General features: G+C 37.9%; 1 protein-coding gene across 3 annotated transcripts; it reads left to right on the forward strand.

Moving 5' to 3' along the window:
* The first annotated feature begins 333 nt into the window (after nt 1-333).
* Nucleotides 334-2,668, forward strand: LOC112274099 (factor of DNA methylation 2). Of its 3 annotated transcripts, none has more exons than XM_024503262.3 (6): nt 334-672; nt 825-1,303; nt 1,420-1,629; nt 1,778-2,042; nt 2,129-2,322; nt 2,480-2,668. In XM_024503262.3, exons 2-6 carry the CDS (start codon nt 827-829, stop codon nt 2,609-2,611), a joined length of 1,278 nt encoding a protein of 425 aa, XP_024359030.1. In that variant the 5' UTR covers nt 334-672; nt 825-826; the 3' UTR covers nt 2,612-2,668. The 3 variants fall into 3 exon arrangements, with proteins under 3 accessions (XP_024359030.1, XP_024359029.1, XP_090101984.1); XM_024503261.3 differs by having other exon boundaries at nt 335-672; nt 803-1,303; XM_090245858.1 differs by lacking the exon at nt 334-672 and having other exon boundaries at nt 679-1,303.
* The last annotated feature ends 15,132 nt before the right edge of the window (nt 2,669-17,800 follow it).

Below are 17,800 nucleotides of genomic sequence, written 5' to 3' on the forward strand. Positions count from 1 at the left end.
TTGATGTGCAATATTAGTTGCATGATGAAAATATGTTAATGGTAATCTGTTGATAAAAATTACTTAGTATTTAAATTTATTAATATTATCACTTATTTTATTATCCATGAAAAATTATAGATTACTCTAAATATGTTAAAACAATTTAAAAAAATGGACAAAGACATTTTAAATAAGTGTTATTTAATATTTTAGATTTTGATACTGTGAGAATAACTTTCACAAGCAAGGGGCTTGCAAAACGTTTCATTCAAGAGCATTTACTACCTCATGAGTGGATGAGTGATAGTGGGGCTTATTAGCACTGAGCGATCCATCGCGTCATGAGCAGCGCCGGCGTGCAGAAGGGCATCATTCAAGCCCCTCTCTGACGGGACAGGCTCACCGGATCGTGGATTGTCGGCGCACGAGGTGGCGCTCAATGTCATGTCCGATTGTGACCCGCCGTGATGGGCACTCGCGGACAGGAATTTTCACATCCTGCCCCTTCTCCCGCAGCCGAAAATATGAGACAAGTGTGCTCTACATTGGGGAGCTTATTGGCTTGTGCTGCGTTTGGAGTTTGTCTTGTTTTGCACGTTTTGTGAGAATCGGAATTTGGTGTTGAGAGCGTAACAGAGAGGAAATTCACGCTGCGGTTGCTGAAAAAGACTTGCGGCGGAGGAACTAAGAGTATGAACACTCGGCTACTGTACTCTCTGCGTCTACTTGAACTGCTTGCTTCACCTGCATGAGAAGGTTTTGATTCCAGTCCCCTAAGATAGTTTGCTTTATCAAACCAGGGTTTCTGAGTTGCGTGCAGGGCTGTTGTCATCTCGTGGCAGCCATGCTTTGGGACGAGTCCGATTCCGACGGTGATGACCACAGCGACTCCGATAGCGAAGATACGGAGTTGTATGAGGAAATTGTATGGGAAGGACTTCGAAACAAGACGATTGTTGTGAAGAATGGTGACAACACGTACAGGTGCCCGCTTTCTCCTGGCAGGAAAAAACAGAGCTACAAGTACCGGGAACTCCTCGCTCATGCCACAGGCGTAGCGACAGGCAAGAAAGGGCCGGTGAAAGCTGGCGGTCATCGAGCTGTAATGAAATACCTGCTCGCAGAATTGGGTGATAGGCCCATGATTCCACAAGCAGAAAGAATCTTGTACCTGGATCAAGTTGTTCCGAAACGAAAGGGCAGGGCAACTAGACTCCTTGCTCCGTGGATGGGAATTCTTGTCAACATTGACAACAGCAGAACCAACGAGAATGGGTTTAGACTAGCACCTGGGCCAGCCGAAATCAAGGAAAAATTCAAGGTGGCGAACGCAATCCAACCGAGCTTGTGTGTTTGAGGGGTTTTGTTGGTTTCCGTTATCTGGGGCACAATTAACTTTCACCTGTTCTGGGAATGTCGTGTGGTAAATCGGGTTAGGAGTACAAGCCCGAGAGGGTGGATGTCTTTCATGACTTCCGGGGGCACCAGGGGACGGCGCTTCTGACGTTCCGGAGCGACATTCGTGGTCTGGAGGATGCCCAAGCATTTGAACACAGCTTCGCTGCCACTAATCGTGGACGAAAAGCGTGGTGGGAAGAAGCGCGCTCCGCGAATCGGGATTTGTATGGTTGGCAAGCAGCTGAAAAGGTGAGGATTATTCTTGATTCCAGGTTTGATTATTAGGCTCAAGCCATCATAAAGAATTCAACGAATAAATGAATTAGTAAAGTGCAGTATGGGAACCACCAGGTTCGATTGCTGATCGCTGGGCGGGATGTGCACGGTCCTTGCGCAGGATTTGGAATCCAATTTGGGTCGCTTGGCGAAGCATATCAAGAATTACTGCGACGTGAAGACTGTCAAAGATATGGTACAAGAAAATGAGAGATTGAACAAGCAGATTGTCGAGGATTTGGTGAAGATCGTCGACAAAAAGAACGATATGGTGGCAGCTTCGCACACCCAGTTCGTGACGCTGCAGAATATGGTAGCTGACGTCGAAGCTTTGCGTTTGAAGGCCGAGGAGGAGAAGAGGAACATGGAAGCACAGCACAAACGAGGTAGTTGGCAATCAATTTGTGTTATATCTCAGATTAGTCTGCATATTACTTCAAGAACGGAATGATCGTCCTGAGATTTACTGCAGATCTGGAAGAAATGATCTTAAAAGCGCATAAAAAGGAAGCAGCCCACAATGAGATAGTCATGTCACGCCAAGTGGCGCTCACAAACAAGTTGCGGACGCTTGAGAGCCGCTGCGAGCAGATGAGAGATACCGAGACGAAACTGAGGCTCAGCAAAGAAGCTGTGCAACTTCAATTCGAGAAGGAAATGGAAAATGTAAAATCGCATCTATCCTTGACGGTTTGATGGTAACAGCGGTTAGAGGATTAAAAACATCTAACCGAAGTTGCATTGTCTTCACAGTCAGGATAGGATTAACAGTGAACTTTGGCTCTGCAAGCTGGTCTTTAAATCATGAAGATTCATTCGGCAGGCACAAAGACTGCTAAAGGAGGCCAGCAAGAAGGCGGAATTGCATGCAGCAATGCGGTGCAAGCAAACGGTGGAACAGAAAGAGCTAATCCAAAAACACGAGGTTTTCTATCCTAGATCAGATTATTTTTAAAGATAAATTCTATATTATTTGTAAATTTGACAAAAATTGAATGGTTGGATCAAGAAATATGAATTTCTTAAATTTAAAAAGAAGAATTCTTTTGTGGAAAAAATATATTTTAAAGGGATTTTATTATAATTTAAGCATTTTATACAAAATAAAGGGATTTTTTGGAAGTCAAGACTTTACATATATTTTGAAGATAGATATATGAAGCTATAGTTTAAATTTGATATAAAGATGAATTTTTGAGAAGAGATTATGGATTTTCTTTGGAATTATTGAAAATCTAACTTACCAACAAATGGTTAGTTATGATTTGGTATAATCAAGAATGTTAGAGAATTTCTAGATATTTTAGAAAGCCTTATGTACAAACCTTCTTAAATGTATAAGGTTTTATTAGTACAATATCTTTTTGATATTGTAGTATTTATTTATCTTCTACCTAAAAGGATAAATAACTTATTGAAGTTTGATAAATAAGTTAAAACTAAAGTCGCTACACCTAGGTATCTAGTGTATTCCCAGATAGAAAATCACGCAATATACTAACGTGGAAGGTAGGATGGATCTTCATTGCCTCTGATAGATATAACTAATAAGCAACTAGATTGATTTGTCCACTAATAAGAAAAGGTCCAAACATGCGGTAGTCCAACTTATCACAAGGATGAATAGTCTTGATATTATGACAAAGCAACCATACCTTGTCATCTACATTAAATTGTGGTTGTTCCTTTTGATAGGCATTTGCGTTGATCTTTTGTTGTTCTTGAGCTTCTTGTAATTGCACCTTCATTGTTACATGTAGCTCTAACAAAAAAATTTCTAAACCTTTTGTTGTATGATTATCAACTTTTAAAAAGTCAAAAGTATCAAGTCGTAGATGGTAACCATAATTGGCAAAGAAAGGTGTTTGTTGTATAGAAGAATGCATCATATTATTTTAAGTAAACTCTGTCAATAGCAAGATGGTTATCCAATTGTCTTATTGATAATTGATGGTACATCTTAAGTATTGCTCCAAAACTTGATTTATGCGCTTTATTTTTCCATCAATTTGAAGATAAAAGGCCAAAGAAAGCTTTATATCTACCTTTAAAATCTTAAAAAGAGTTCTTCAAAATCTTGATACAAATTGAGTCCCCCCATCTAATATAATATCTTTCAACAATCCATAATATCAATAGATATTGTCAAGAAAAAGCTTGGCAATTTCTTTACTTGTGATAGATTTTGTATATGGTACAAAATGTGCCATTTCAATAAAATGATCTATATTACAAATATAAAATCATATAATCCTAAGATTGAAAGATCTATAATAAAATCCATAGAAATAGAAGACCATGGTTATTTTGGAATAGGTAATGGTTGAAGAAGTTTATAAGGTCGATGTCGAGGAATGTTTGACTCTAAACAAATGTCACATGATTGAACAAAGTCTTTTACAATCTTCCACATTTGAAGCTATTAAAAATCTCTAGATATTAGCTCTATAGTCTTATTGTATCCAAAATGTCTAATTGTTCAAAAGTTGTCACATGCTTGAAAAATACATAAATGTGCTTCTCTTTTTGGCACATATATATGTCCTTCAAAATAAAGTAAGTTGTTCTTGAACTCAAAATTAGAAGTATCATAAGACTTAGAAGTAGTATTCTTGATATCATGAATAAGAAGATTAAAAGACATACTTGATTGAATTTTTTTGAAAAAAGTTGAATCAACAATCAATGTTGATTTCATTGCTCGAAGATGAAATTATTTTGGCTTCAATAAAATTGTCCTTTGTTGATCAAAAGCTGCATTTCCTTCTTTAGGTGCAAGATAAGAATGTCTAGAAAGGACATCAAACAAACCTTGTTATTTTCTTGGCTGATAAGTGATATTAAACTTAAATCTTGACAAAGACATATTCCAACGAGCCTAGTAATGATTCAAAATATGAACAAACACGAAATACTCAAGGTTCTTATGATCTATATATACAATGACTAGACTTGAAGCGCCTTTTAAATAATGATGCCATTTTTGAAAAGAATCTATGATTATAAGAAGTTTCTTATTGTGGATCTCATAATTAATCTCAGTTGTTGAAAATTTTCTTGAATAAAAAGGTACTGAATGAAGTTTATCATCTTGTCATATTTATGATAATATGGCATCCAAAGCAAAGTCTAATGCATTTGTTTCTATTAAAAATGCCTTAGAAAAGTCAATGTAATATAAGATTGGTACAAAAACAAAGGTTGTCTTTAAAACTTCAAATATTGATTTCACTTCTTGATTCCATTGAAGTTTGTCTTTACAAGTCAAACATGTAAGTGGAATGGCAATTCGAGAGAAGTCTTTGATGAAGATCTAGTAATAATTAGCAAATCCCAAAAAATATTGAGCATCTCAAATTATTTTTGAGATCTTTCAATCCATAATTATTTGAACTTTTTTAGGATCCATCATAAATCCATCATTTGAAATGATGTAACCTAAAAAGTTAACTTGAATAGTATGAAATATACACTTTTTTAACTTGGCATAGAGTCCTACATCTCTTAATTTTTGTAAGACATGAAAAACATGAAATTCATATTCTTCTCTGTTCTTTGAATAGATCAAGATTTTGTCTAAATAATAGACAACAAAATCGTTGTTGTATTGTAATTACTTATAGTATGTAAAAATTAGTTAGAATATATAATATGTTCATAAGTCTTGGTGTATGTTAGAATGGTTAATAGATTAATTTAAAGAGAGTGGATATAAAAAAACTTTATTTTGAGTTTTATCTATTTTGATTATAGCATTTAAAAAAATTATAGGACCTAAATATTTAGTATGAAGCCTTGAGAGGAGATTAGAGCCTAAAGAAGAAAATCTTAACTAGTAGGAGGCTTATTGGGAGTGATGAAAGCAAAGCATGGTTGGATGAAGGCAAGAAATGGAGATCTTCATTACTATTAGTTGAAGGCCATGTCCAATGGGCTTCAAGGAGGCTGCCCGAGGCCTTATTAGGGATTAGGATTTTTCTTTCGAAGTCATTCAAGCTTAAGAGGCTAGAACCATCAAGTTTAGATTTTTGGATACAAATTGGGTACAAATTTTGTGTGATTTGGATTTTTTATGAAGGAGTTATTGGCGCTCAAATTTAAGGTGTCAATTTTGTACCTACTGTCACTCTTTCGGGCATTCCATAGGTTTACGGAGAGCAAAAAAAGATCGGAGACTAGGCTTAAAGAGAGCACTTTTTTGACCACACTTTTTATATTTTGTTTGATGAATTTGGAATTCTGATGAAGAAGTTATAGAGGGTTGAAGTCATTGCATCCAAATCAAAGGCAGTAAGTAAGTGATTCTATTCATAGTAATGGTTAGAGCCATATCTTGAGTTTCTAGACGAATTTTGGGCTCAAAACTTTTGGAGATGGTAGATAATTGTATTAAGAAACTATGCATATAAATTTTTTGATATTTGAGTATTTAATTTGTGAGATATGAAGGAAATTATACATGGATATATAAAAACTAGGGTTTGAAGCTATTATTAGGATTTTGGTGATATCTTAAGATCCGCAAAGAATTTATGGTTGAAATATATTGTGGTAGTTGTTAAAAATATATCAGTACTTCTTGTAAAAGTTTTATAAGTTTGGACGGTCAGATCAAGAGATATAAGATATTGAAGTTTGAAAATAATACTCCATAAGGATATATAAGGATTTAGAGTTTTTTTATCATATTTTGGATATTTTTGGAAACCTAAGACTTATAGATTTGGTATAATAGCACCTAAAAGTATTATATGTATATATAAAAACTTGGTCTTTCTTATCTCGAGACTTGATTGAGCAATTAGTAGCAGTCAGGAGTCCAATGCTTTGTTGAGGCAAACTCTCTCTACTCCGACATCATCCATAAACTCTTAAAAAACACCATTCATAAGATGTTGAAAAGCTATTGATGTATTTTTAAGTCCAAAAAGCATGACATTATATTCAAAATATCCATATTTGGTTCAAAATGAAGTCTTCTATTCATCTCTTTCTTTAATGTGTACTAAATTATATGCTCCTTATAGATCTATTTTTATATAGATCTTAACTTGATTCAAATAATTAAGAAGTTGAGATATTAAAGGTAGTGGATACCTATTCTTGATGGTGATCTTGTTGAGTCCTTGATAATCAATACATATCTGTAATGATCTATCTATTTTCTTTACAAATAGAATTAGACCTCCTACTAGAGTTTTGGAATGGTGTATGAAGTTCTTACCTAGATTATCTTCAATATACTCCTTGAATTTGATCAACTCATTTTGTGATAAATTATAGATTGGTCCAAATGGCAGTTGTACTCCTTTTTGAAGGTCAATTGAGCAGTCATAGAGACCATGTTCTAGAAGAGTATCTGCATTCTTTTTCTCAAATACATCTTAAAAATCTTAATATTGGCTTGGAATACCACTTGAAGTCTTTACACCATTAGAAATAGCTGTGGCATAAATGACACAAGATAATCCTTCTTTTGTAGCATTGTCATGTTGTAACATGAGTATACCATGAAAATATAAAGAAAAGAGAATTTTATTAATATTCAGTTACCTCGAATATTGGGAGCAACGACCAACTCCAGTGCAAATACTAAGTGGTCAGGTTTAGTCACCCCGTTACAGTCAACTGGGGCATACTGAAATGCTCCATTCGATTCCAATAACGGGAGTCAGCAGGAAGGAAAAGGACCAATTCACGCGACAAGTGAGCCTGGTTCGAAGAGCCAATTGGATCCAATTTCGAGAATCCAATCCGGGTCCTCTTACTCAATATGAGACCTGAATTGGTCGGACAACCCAATGTAGTCTAATTACGGAAAAATCTGGGTCTTACTACTGGACTCTTATCCAATATGAGACCTGCATTGGTCGGACAACCCAATGCAGTCTAATTACAGGAACATCCAGGTTACTACAGACATCTTACCCAATATGAGACCTGTATTGGTCGGACAACCCAATGCAGTCTAATTACGGGAAAATCCAGGTCTTACTACGGGCCTCACCCAGTCTGACGCGAAGGACCAATTGGATCCAATTACGAAAACATCCAGGTTACTACGAGCATCTTACCCAATATGAGACCTGAATTGGTCGGGCGACTCAATGTGGACCCGAGTACAGGATTTCGATTCTGTTTCAGGCTGTCCTATTCTCTGTGCCATTTCAAAGAAGGTTGTTTTCGGTAAATGGATCTCTTAAAGGTAAAAACGGAGGAGAAAGCTCTGACGATGGGAGCCAATTCCGGATCCAAGACGGAAGATTGAAGAAATTCAGAGGATAAGGTTAGGGGGGAAATAAGTTTTTGGGGGGGTTTTTTTGGATCGGGAGCTAGCTTCAAGCTTTTCTCAAGGTTACTAGTTTGGTTTCATTGGAGGTATTTGAAGATCAAGGGAATTGGAGAGGAGCTTCATGCTTCGGGTCGGAGAAGAAAAGATGGAGAATTGGATTTTTCTTCTTCATAGAGTTTTGGGAAGACTGAGACAATCGTTGCTAAAGTCAGTGTTGTAATGGTGAATCGGGATTTTTTAATGAAGAGGGTTTGATTACTCTTGACTGTTTTGTGAAATCGAGTTACGTCTGTGATTGAAGAATTAAAAGAATGTCTATAGGATTGAGTATGCATAGTGAATGAAATTTATTGGGTTAATCTAACAAGACAGTCAGTGGATACAAGATCGTAAGTACAAAGCGGTATCGGAGATTAGCAGATTGGATTTTTCGGGGTTCTCTGTAACATCTAGAGACCTACCGGCTGGGGCAAAAAGGACTTCGACAAGCAGTCGAAGGGCATCCGTATAGATTTACGGTGTATTCTTGCAGTCGTTTATATTCCAACAGTCAAAAACTGATAGACTGCTTGACTATTGGCGAATCTCCATACTACCTTCTACAGCCACACGTCCGGCACGTTCTCGAGCAGAAAAGCATGTAATACAACAAAAGTAGTGAATCCGACGTGAAAGCTTGAGGTAAAAGGTATTGGATTTCGGTTGATTTTATCTATATTTTATGGAAAACGAAAATAAAAATTTTGAAGGATTTTTGGGAGGAGTTTCTAGTGGGAAGTCTTCTAAAGGACAAGGTATGCACATGGATCCGTCTATTGCTAGTATGTTTCAAGCCTTCTCATTATCAATGCAGCAACAGCAAAGCAATGATCGAAAGGAAGCTTTGGCAACCAAAGCATTGCAAGCAGTGGTCAATAAAATTGATCAATTTGATGGAAGGAATATTTCAAGGTATTTAAGATGTTATGTTCGTGAAATGGAATTAAATCGGGTTTCTGAGAAGAAAATGGTTGAACTATTTGGACTTGCCACAATACCGGAGATAAGAGACCACATTACATTGATTACGGATCATTATGGGAATTCATGGGAGGTTTTTTCACATGCATTGAAAGACGAATATTTCTTGGAAGATGCTGATCACGTTCCTAAAAAGCTGTTTCTGGAATGGATTGAATGGCCCAACAAGAATTTACAAGCAACAGAGCTACTAAGGAAATTTGAGAGGCAGTACTCTCAATTGTCGAAGGTAGAAAAATTGACATTGGAGCCGAACAAAGTTGATCTATTTCTTCAAGCTGCTGATGGAGAATTGCAAGAGAAATTAGAACCCCTTCTTGAAGACAAAGAAGAAGATGAAGGATTGACAACGAAGATGAAGAACGTTGAAGATGCGGTGGGGTTGCTTACAAAAAAAGAAAGGAGGAAGGATAGGAGCAATATTCTGAAAACAGTACAAGCACCCAAAGCTCCAGTACGTACAACACCACTGACAATGCCTACAGTTCAACCTTCGACATCCTTGTCAAAGAAAGCAGATATGGGTATGGAAGAAATTATACGAGGAATGCGAGATCTTCAAATCAAATTGGCAAGACTTGAAGAGAATACTTCTATAAATAATTCGAAGAATGTTTCAAAACAAGGATATGTACAAAGATGCATTTGGTGTGATGATGCTTCACACACTAGAAAAGATTGCAATGAATTTAATAATATGATACGGCAGGGAATTATTTGCTGGAAAGATGGGAAGATAGCATTGAAAGATAGGGAGGATCTTCTTCAAACCAATTTTGGCAAGGGAGGAATGAGAGCATTGGTTCAAGATTACTTAAAAGGGCATGAAACAGTAGCACGAGAAAGTGCAAGTTATGGTGCTAGAGTAGATGATGAAATTGGTGGAAGTACGGAAACTAGTGAGTTTTGGGCTTCTGCCGTTTCTACAATGCAAGAAGGGAAATTACCTCGAGAAGCGTTATTGAGAACTGCAGCTACAATACGAGGAAGAACAGGTTGGGAGGATCCTGTTGAGTCTCTTTCAGTTCATGCATATATTGCTAAGAGCCAACATGAAGCTTTGATGGAAGAAAAGAGACGAGGAAATTTTGATGATACTAGAGAAGGGAATTCTTCTAAGAAGCAAACTCGAGGAGACAAGGCTCGAGAGGCAGCTTCACAAGAATTGCCTGTAAAGGATACCTCAGCATCATTGGGAGAAAAAACAAGGGAGACAAAAGATAAGGGCAAATCAATTGCTTATAAGCTACTTTCTGACATTGAAGCGGCAACAAATTTGAAAGGGGTGTTGGAAGAACGTATATTAAACGCTAAGGTGGAATTCACATTGAAAGAAGTCCTGAAAATTACAAAGAAGGAGTTTCATGATGTTATCATTGAGAACATTAAGCGAAAGAGGCAATGAATGGGCGAAACTGGAATGAGTCATGCTATTGATGCAAGAATATATAGAGATGAAGAAGAGGTCGATATTGGTTACAAGCAATCAACAAATGAAAAGAATGGATATAATCAAGGAATACGTTTCAAAGATTCTAGTGACAAGGAAATAGAAACTTTGAGCCATTATACTCGGAAGCATTGGACAAGGGCAACTACTGAGGTATTGGTGAAAGTAGGAGATATAGAAGAACCAATAGTTGCTTTAGTCGACCATGGTTCTGAAATAAATCTCATGTCTAAAGATCTTTATAAGAAGCAAAAATGGCCAATTGATATGGAACATAGATGGGCAATTCGAGCGGCTAATAACACAGAAGGCGAATTATATGGAGCTTGTCCAGATGTCAAAATTTGGATTGGAGATGTTGCCACGGAGCAACATTTCTTTGTTCAAGATACAACGTCTTATCCGTTGATTTTAGGACAACTTTATATCACGGTGTCGTATTACGTGCTTTCCTGCCCGAGAATGCACCGGGCGTCTGGCTGTAGAAGGTAGTATGGAGATCCAACGATAGTCAAGCAGTCTATCAGTTTTTACTGCTGGAATATAAACGACTGCAATAATACACCGTAAATCTTTACTGATGCCCTTCGACTGCTTGTCGAAGTCCTTTTTTTTGCCCCAGCCGGTAGGTCTCTAGACATTACAGAGAACCCCGAACAACCCAAACTGTTAATCTTCAATACTCCTTTGTACTTACGCCTGGAATCCACTGACTGTCCTGTTAGATTAACCCAATAAATTTCATTCACTCCGCATACTCAATCCTATAGACACCCCTTTAATCCTTCAATCACAGACGTAACTCGATTTTACAAAACAGTCAAGAGTATTCAAACCCACTTCATTTAAAAATCCCGATTCACCATTACAACACTGACTTCAGCAGCGATTGCCTCAGTCGTCCCAAAACTCTACGAAGAAGAAAAATCCAAATTCTATGTCTTTCCTTCCCCGACCCGAAGCATGAAGCTTCTCTCTCTAATTCCCCTGATCTTCCAGAAACCTCCAATGAAAAACCGAACTAGTAACCTTGCAAAAGCTTGAAAACTCGCTCCCCCCGATTCCCCCCTAACCTTATCCTCTGAATTTCTTCAATCTTCCGTCTTAGATCCGGAATTGGCCCCCACCTCAAGCTTGCATCCGAAATTGGCTCTCGCTGTCAAGCTTTCTCCTCCGTTTTTACCTTTTAAAAATCCATTTACCGAAAACAATGTTCCCTGAAACGGCACAGAGAACAGGACAGCCTGAAACAGAATCGAACCCCGTAATCGGGACCACATTGAGTCGCCCGACCAATTCAGGTCCTATATTGGGAAAGATGCCCGTAGTAACCTAGATGTTCCCGTAATTGGGTCAAATTGGTCCTCACAACAGATTGGCTAAGACCCATAGTAAGACCTAGATTCCCCGTAATTAGACTGCATTGGGTTGACCGGCCAATTCAGGTCTCATATTGGATAAGAAGACCCGGATTGGATTATCGAAATTGGATCCAATTGGCTCCTGGAACCCGTCATGTGAATTGGTCCTTCTCTTCCTACTGACTCCCGTTATTGGAATCGAACAGAGCGTTTCAGTATGCCCCGGCTGACTGTAACGGAGTGACTGAACCTGACCACTCAGTATTTGTACTGGAGTTGGTCGATGCTCCCAATATTCGAGGTAATTGAATATTAATAAAATTCTCCTTTCTTTTTATTTTCACTGTATACTCGTGTTACAACACGACATCCACCCCCTTTGAACTTGTGCATCCTCAGGTATGCACCAATTTATCTAATTGCTGTTTGATTCAGAATATATTTCCTACGTCTTTGTCCAGTTCGTCTTCGTCACCTTCATTATCCATATCACTTTCATCTTCTTGCTGCGGAATCTCTGTACCTTCATTAAGGTCTTCCATATTCATCTCTGCGTGTCTTCGTTTAAATATTTTTATTCGCTTCCCTGCAATTGGTATTTTCAATTTTGTACCATCTAACTCTTGTAACGAGTAAGTCGCATTATCATGAACTGTTGTTACTACATATGGTCCAAACCAACGTTTTGAAAATTTTTGCAAAGTACTATGTTGATTATCCACACTATTGTCATAAACAAGTACCCAATCACCTTCCTCGATTGCTTTTGGTCTCAATCGATGTTGCTTATCGAATCGTGCCTTATTTTGTAACCTTGCTCTTTTTAACCTTCCCAATGCTATTTGGACATCTTCCGTTCTTTGCTCTAATTGTCGAATCCTAATAGCTAGAAGTTCTTCTCTTGTCAATCCATCTTCCCATGGTAGCATACTCCAAGTAAGTACCTTTTCTTCAATCGGCATAATTGGTTTTTGACCTGTCATAAGTTCTACCGGCATATATCATGTCACCGAACTATGTGTTGTTCGATCAGCCCATAATGCAAATGACAAAAGCCGTGGCCACTTTTTAACCTTCCCATTACAAGCTTTAACCAATGCTTTCACAATCGGCGGGTGACCGCGTTCGCTTTTTGCATTCCCTTCTGGATTATAAGCAGTAGTCAGTGATAGTTTAACTCCACATTTTTCAAAGAACTTACGAGCTTCTTGTGCATTTAATTCTCCACGATCTGCAGTGATTTTTCCTACGCACCCGTAACGGCAAATGACATCTTCAAGCAAAAACCTACAAATCCCCTTTGTAGATTTTGTCCTCAATGATCTTCCTTCTACTAGATTTGATAAATCTTCACGAGCTAAAACTAAATATCTCATCTGCCATAACCCAATCGGCATAATAACCAAATCAACAACCCATTTAAAATGAATAGCCAGAGGATACGTAGGATGAAGACCATCTCGATGTCGGATATTAGAATACGATTGACAGATTTCACATGACTCTACAAATGAGAGCACATCTCGATACATATTTTTCCACCAATATCGTTCCTTGAGTTTAGCAAAAGTAGCCCAGATTCCTCCATGCCCTGCCCATAAACTATCATGAAACTCCTTTAATAATTTTAGTTTTTCTTCCCTTTTGCCTATCACTTGTTGTGGCATCCCAATTCCTTTCTTCGGTCTCTTCCATAAGAATCCATCTCGAAGTAAAAATCCATATGCTTTTTTTCTTATTTGTTTGAATTTTTCTGTAGACCAATTCCCCTGCTTAGACAAGGTATTCAAATAATGATCAATATCCAATAATTCTCCTTCATAAGATTCTTCAAGAAATAGCTTGTCTTCTCTGTTGAGATTCGATATTGAATAGAATTTCAATCCGACATCATCAATGTCTTCAACCATTTCATCCTCCTTCTCGTATCTTGCTCGAGATAGCATGTCTGCTACTAAATTGTCCTTTCCAGTGATATGCTTAAATTCTGGATTTAGTGACTTAATATAAGCAATCCATCTCAACATTGCAATATTTGGCGTTGAACAGTTAATAATCATTCCAAGCAATGGCAAGCAATCTGTTTCAATTACTACTATTGTCCCAATCAAATAGTCCTTTTCAGCTTTCATAGCCGAAATGACTCCCCAAAGTTCTCTTTTGACTTGCGAATATGCACACTGACGAATACTTAAAACTTTAGCCCCAAATCGAACTGCAAATCTACTCCCATTCGAATCGTCTTGACCCACAGCCCATCCAACGGCAATTGGACTAGCGTCTACAGTAAGAATCACTGGTCTATTGCACTTATAATCAACCTTCCTCAATATTGGAGGTGACATCAATAATTTCTTCAATCTTTGCATTGCCTGAATATGCCTTTCTTTCCATTCAAATCGGTAACCCTTGCGTAACAGTTCATATAATGGATCCGCTATGTGAGCAAAATGAGGGATCCAGATTCGATAAAATACACATGCATCCAAAAACCTGCGAACCTTTGTTAAAGAACCACAATCCTCTTTCATCCTTCCAATTGCATCAACTTTAGTCGGATCTGGTTTTCTTCCGTAAGATCCGCATAAATGTCCAACAATTACAACCTCTCGCACTCCAAATACGGACTTCATACCCGATAATGTAAGATGATCTTCTCCAAGCCAAGTTAAAATCTTTTCACAATCTTGTATATGATCAACAACATATCTGCGATACCCCTCGTATCTAAAGTTTCATCCTTGTCTCCTTCTCTGCACCCTTTTATAGGAACATCATCCAGAAAAGGCATAGTCTTTTCCGGAATAAAATCTCTCAATACCTTATTCATCCCATTCATCATATGCGCAACCGAGTTGGTCCCGCCTTGAGGAAGAGTGCACATTCTAACCAATCCAAGCGGTGTCCTCATTGTTGTCATATCTCTACTTCCTTCGGCAAGTTGAAATTGATCATAACCTGAATACAAATCACCTATTGAATAGATCGCCCTTCCAGCAAACGCCTCAGCAAATTCATCCACAATAGGTCCAATTCGTGCATTCCTGACAGTTACAGCATTCACCGGCTGCATATCTTGAATAAACCGTAGTGATCCATTCTTCTTAGGTATCGTAAACCATCGACTAGAATACGGTGCAAATGAAGGTTCCAATATTTTCATCTTTATCTTTTCTTTTAATAGCTCAACTAATTTAGGTAAATGTGCCCTCGGTACTGGAATCGATCTTAGATTCCAAGGTACATGTGGTACAGTGAAGATAACCATAGGTGTTACAATATTTGGATCCACACCCCCAATTTCATGAGATTCGAAGGCAAACGATCTACCTTGTTTAGCCAACATCTTTTTGAAGCAAGTAATTTCCTCCGGCAATAAAGAACCATCAGAACCAATCTTCAATTCTTCAAAAGTCTCTTCAGTAAACTGATGTCCAATACTCATTGGATCTCTTAAACTTGCTTCTTTTGATGCTTCTTCCATTTGTTCTTTAGAATCCTCTGGTAATGGTCCGGCAACATGCTTTACCTTCTTATCTGCCATTTTATATCTCGTCTCTACTGTGACTTCTGGTGCTTGAAAAGATTCAAGCATGGTATAAACCTCTCTCGAATGAATCTCAACAATCTTATCATTATCCCCTAATCCAATAGATGTAATCAATTCCAATGAATCTTCCAGCCTATTTTCTTCATAAACACCCAAAATCCTCTCATCATCTTGCAATGTACCTATCTTGCGTAACTGTCCTTCAATATCATATAATCTTTTTCTTTCTTTTCTTTTAAAATCATCAACTTTCTTATACATAATATTTCCATTCTCCAATATACCAATAAAACTCGCATCAAAGGCACCTTCATCTCGCGAGAGTACCTCCTCTTTTGTACCTCCATAATCTCGCTTTACAGTGGTACCTCCCCAAAATCCTTAAATCCTTCAACAATCTTTGGCAATGGTTTCTCCCTCAACCTATCTCGATTCCGTTCATCATTAGGGGATACTGTTAGAAATTGTACAGCTTTCCTCCCATCCTCGCTACGTACTCTCGCATAAGCAGAACCATCGTGAAGTACTTTTGTTTCTATCTGTGTTGCCGTAATGTAAGGTTGTCCTAAAATCAATGGATAAGACGTTGTATCTTGAACAAAGAAATGTTGCTCCGTCGCAACATCCCCAATCCGAATTTTGAAATCTGGACAAGCTCCATATAATTCGCCCTATGTGTTATTAGTTGCTCGTATTGCCCATCTATGTTCCATATCAATTGGCCATTTTTGCTTCTTATAAAGATCTTTAGACATAAGATTTATTTCAGAACCATGGTCGACTAAAGCAACAATTGGTTCTTCTATATCTCCTACTTTCACCAATACCTCAGTAGTTGCCCTTGCCCAATGCTTCCGAGTATAATGGCTCAAAGTTTCTATTTCCTTGTCACTAGAATCTTCGAAACGTACTCGATGATTATACCCATTCTTTTCATTTGTTGGTTGCTTGTAACCAATATCAACCTCTTCTTCATCTCTATATATTCTTGCATCAATAGCATGACTCATTCCAGTTTCGCCCATTAATTGCCTCTTTCGCTTAATGCTGTCAAGGATGATATCATGAAACTCCTTCTTTGCAATTTCCAAAACTTCTTTCAATGTGAATTCCACCTTAGCGTTTAATATACGTTCTTCCAACACCCCTTTCAAATTTGTTGCCGCTTCAATGTCAGAAAGTAACTTATAAGCAATTGATTTGCCCTTATCTTTTGTCTCCCTTGCTTTTTCTTCCAATGATGCTGAGGTATCCTTTATAGGCAATTCTTGTGAAGTTGCCTCTCGAGCCTTGTCTCCTCAAGTTTGCCTCTAAGAAGAATTTCCTTCTCTCATATCATCAAAATTTCCTCGTCTCTTTTCTTCCATCAAAGCTTCATGTCGGCTCTTAGCAATATATGCATGAACTGAAAGAGACTCAACAGGATCCTCCCAACCGGTTCTTGCTCGTATTGTAGCTGCAGTTCTCAATAACGCTTCTCGAGATAATTTCCCTTCTTGCATTGTAGAAACGGCAGAAGCCCAAAACTCACTAGTTTCCGTACTTCCACCAATTTCATCATCTACTCTAGCACCATAACTTGTACTTTCTCGTACTACTATTTCATGCTCTTTTAAGTAATCTTGAACCAATGCTCTCATTCCTCCCTTGCCAACATTGGTTTGAAGAAGATCCTCCCTATCTTTCAATGCTATCTTCCCATCTTTCCAGCAAATAATTCCCTGCCGTATCATATTATTAAATTCATTGCAATCTTTTCTAGTGTGTGAAGCATCATCACACCAAATGCATCTTTGTACATATCCTTGTTTTGAAACATTCTTCGAATTGTTTCTAGAAGTATTCTCTTCAAGTCTTGCCAATTTGATTTGAAGATCTCGCATTCCTCGTATAATTTCTTCCATCCCCATATCTGCTTTCTTTGACAAGGATGTCAAAGATTGAACTGTAGGCATTGTCGGTGGTGTTGTACATACTGGAGCTTTGGGTGCTTGTACTGTTTTCGGAATATTGCTCCTATCCTTCCTCTTTTCTTTTTTTGTAAGCAACCCCACTGCATCTTCAACGTTCTTCTACTTTGTTGTCAATCCTTCATCTTCTTCTTTGTCTTCAAGAAGGGGTTCTAATTTCTCTTGCAATTCTCCATCAACAACTTGAAGAAATAGATCAACTTTGTTCGGCTCCAATGTCCATTTTTCTACCTTCGATAATTGAGAGTACTGCCTCTCAAATTCCCTTAGTAGCTCTGTTGCTTGCAAATTCTTATTGGGCCGTTCAATCCATCCTAGAAACAGCTTCTTAGTAACGCGATCAGCATCTTCTAAGAAATATTCGTCTTTCAATGCATGTGAAAAATCCTCCCATGAATTCCCACAACGATCCATAATCGATGTAATGTGGTCCCTTATCTCCGGTATTGTGGCAAGTCCAAATAGTGCAACCATTTTCTTCTCAGAAACCCGATTTAATTC

This window comes from Physcomitrium patens, chromosome 21, assembly GCF_059467195.1.
Source record: "Physcomitrium patens ecotype Gransden chromosome 21, ASM5946719v1, whole genome shotgun sequence".
Lineage (NCBI taxonomy): Eukaryota > Viridiplantae > Streptophyta > Bryopsida > Funariales > Funariaceae > Physcomitrium > Physcomitrium patens.

What these genes read in the sequence shown, in the direction of transcription:
- LOC112274099 (XM_024503262.3), top strand. Translation starts at nt 827, where the DNA reads ATGCTTTGGGACGAGTCCGATTCCGACGGTGATGACCACAGCGACTCC. An exon ending in AAATCAAGGAAAAATTCAAG is followed by an intron (nt 1,304 to 1,419) that starts GTGGCGAACGCA and finishes AAATCGGGTTAG; the next exon opens with GAGTACAAGCCCGAGAGGGT. An exon ending in GTTGGCAAGCAGCTGAAAAG is followed by an intron (nt 1,630 to 1,777) that starts GTGAGGATTATT and finishes GTCCTTGCGCAG; the next exon opens with GATTTGGAATCCAATTTGGG.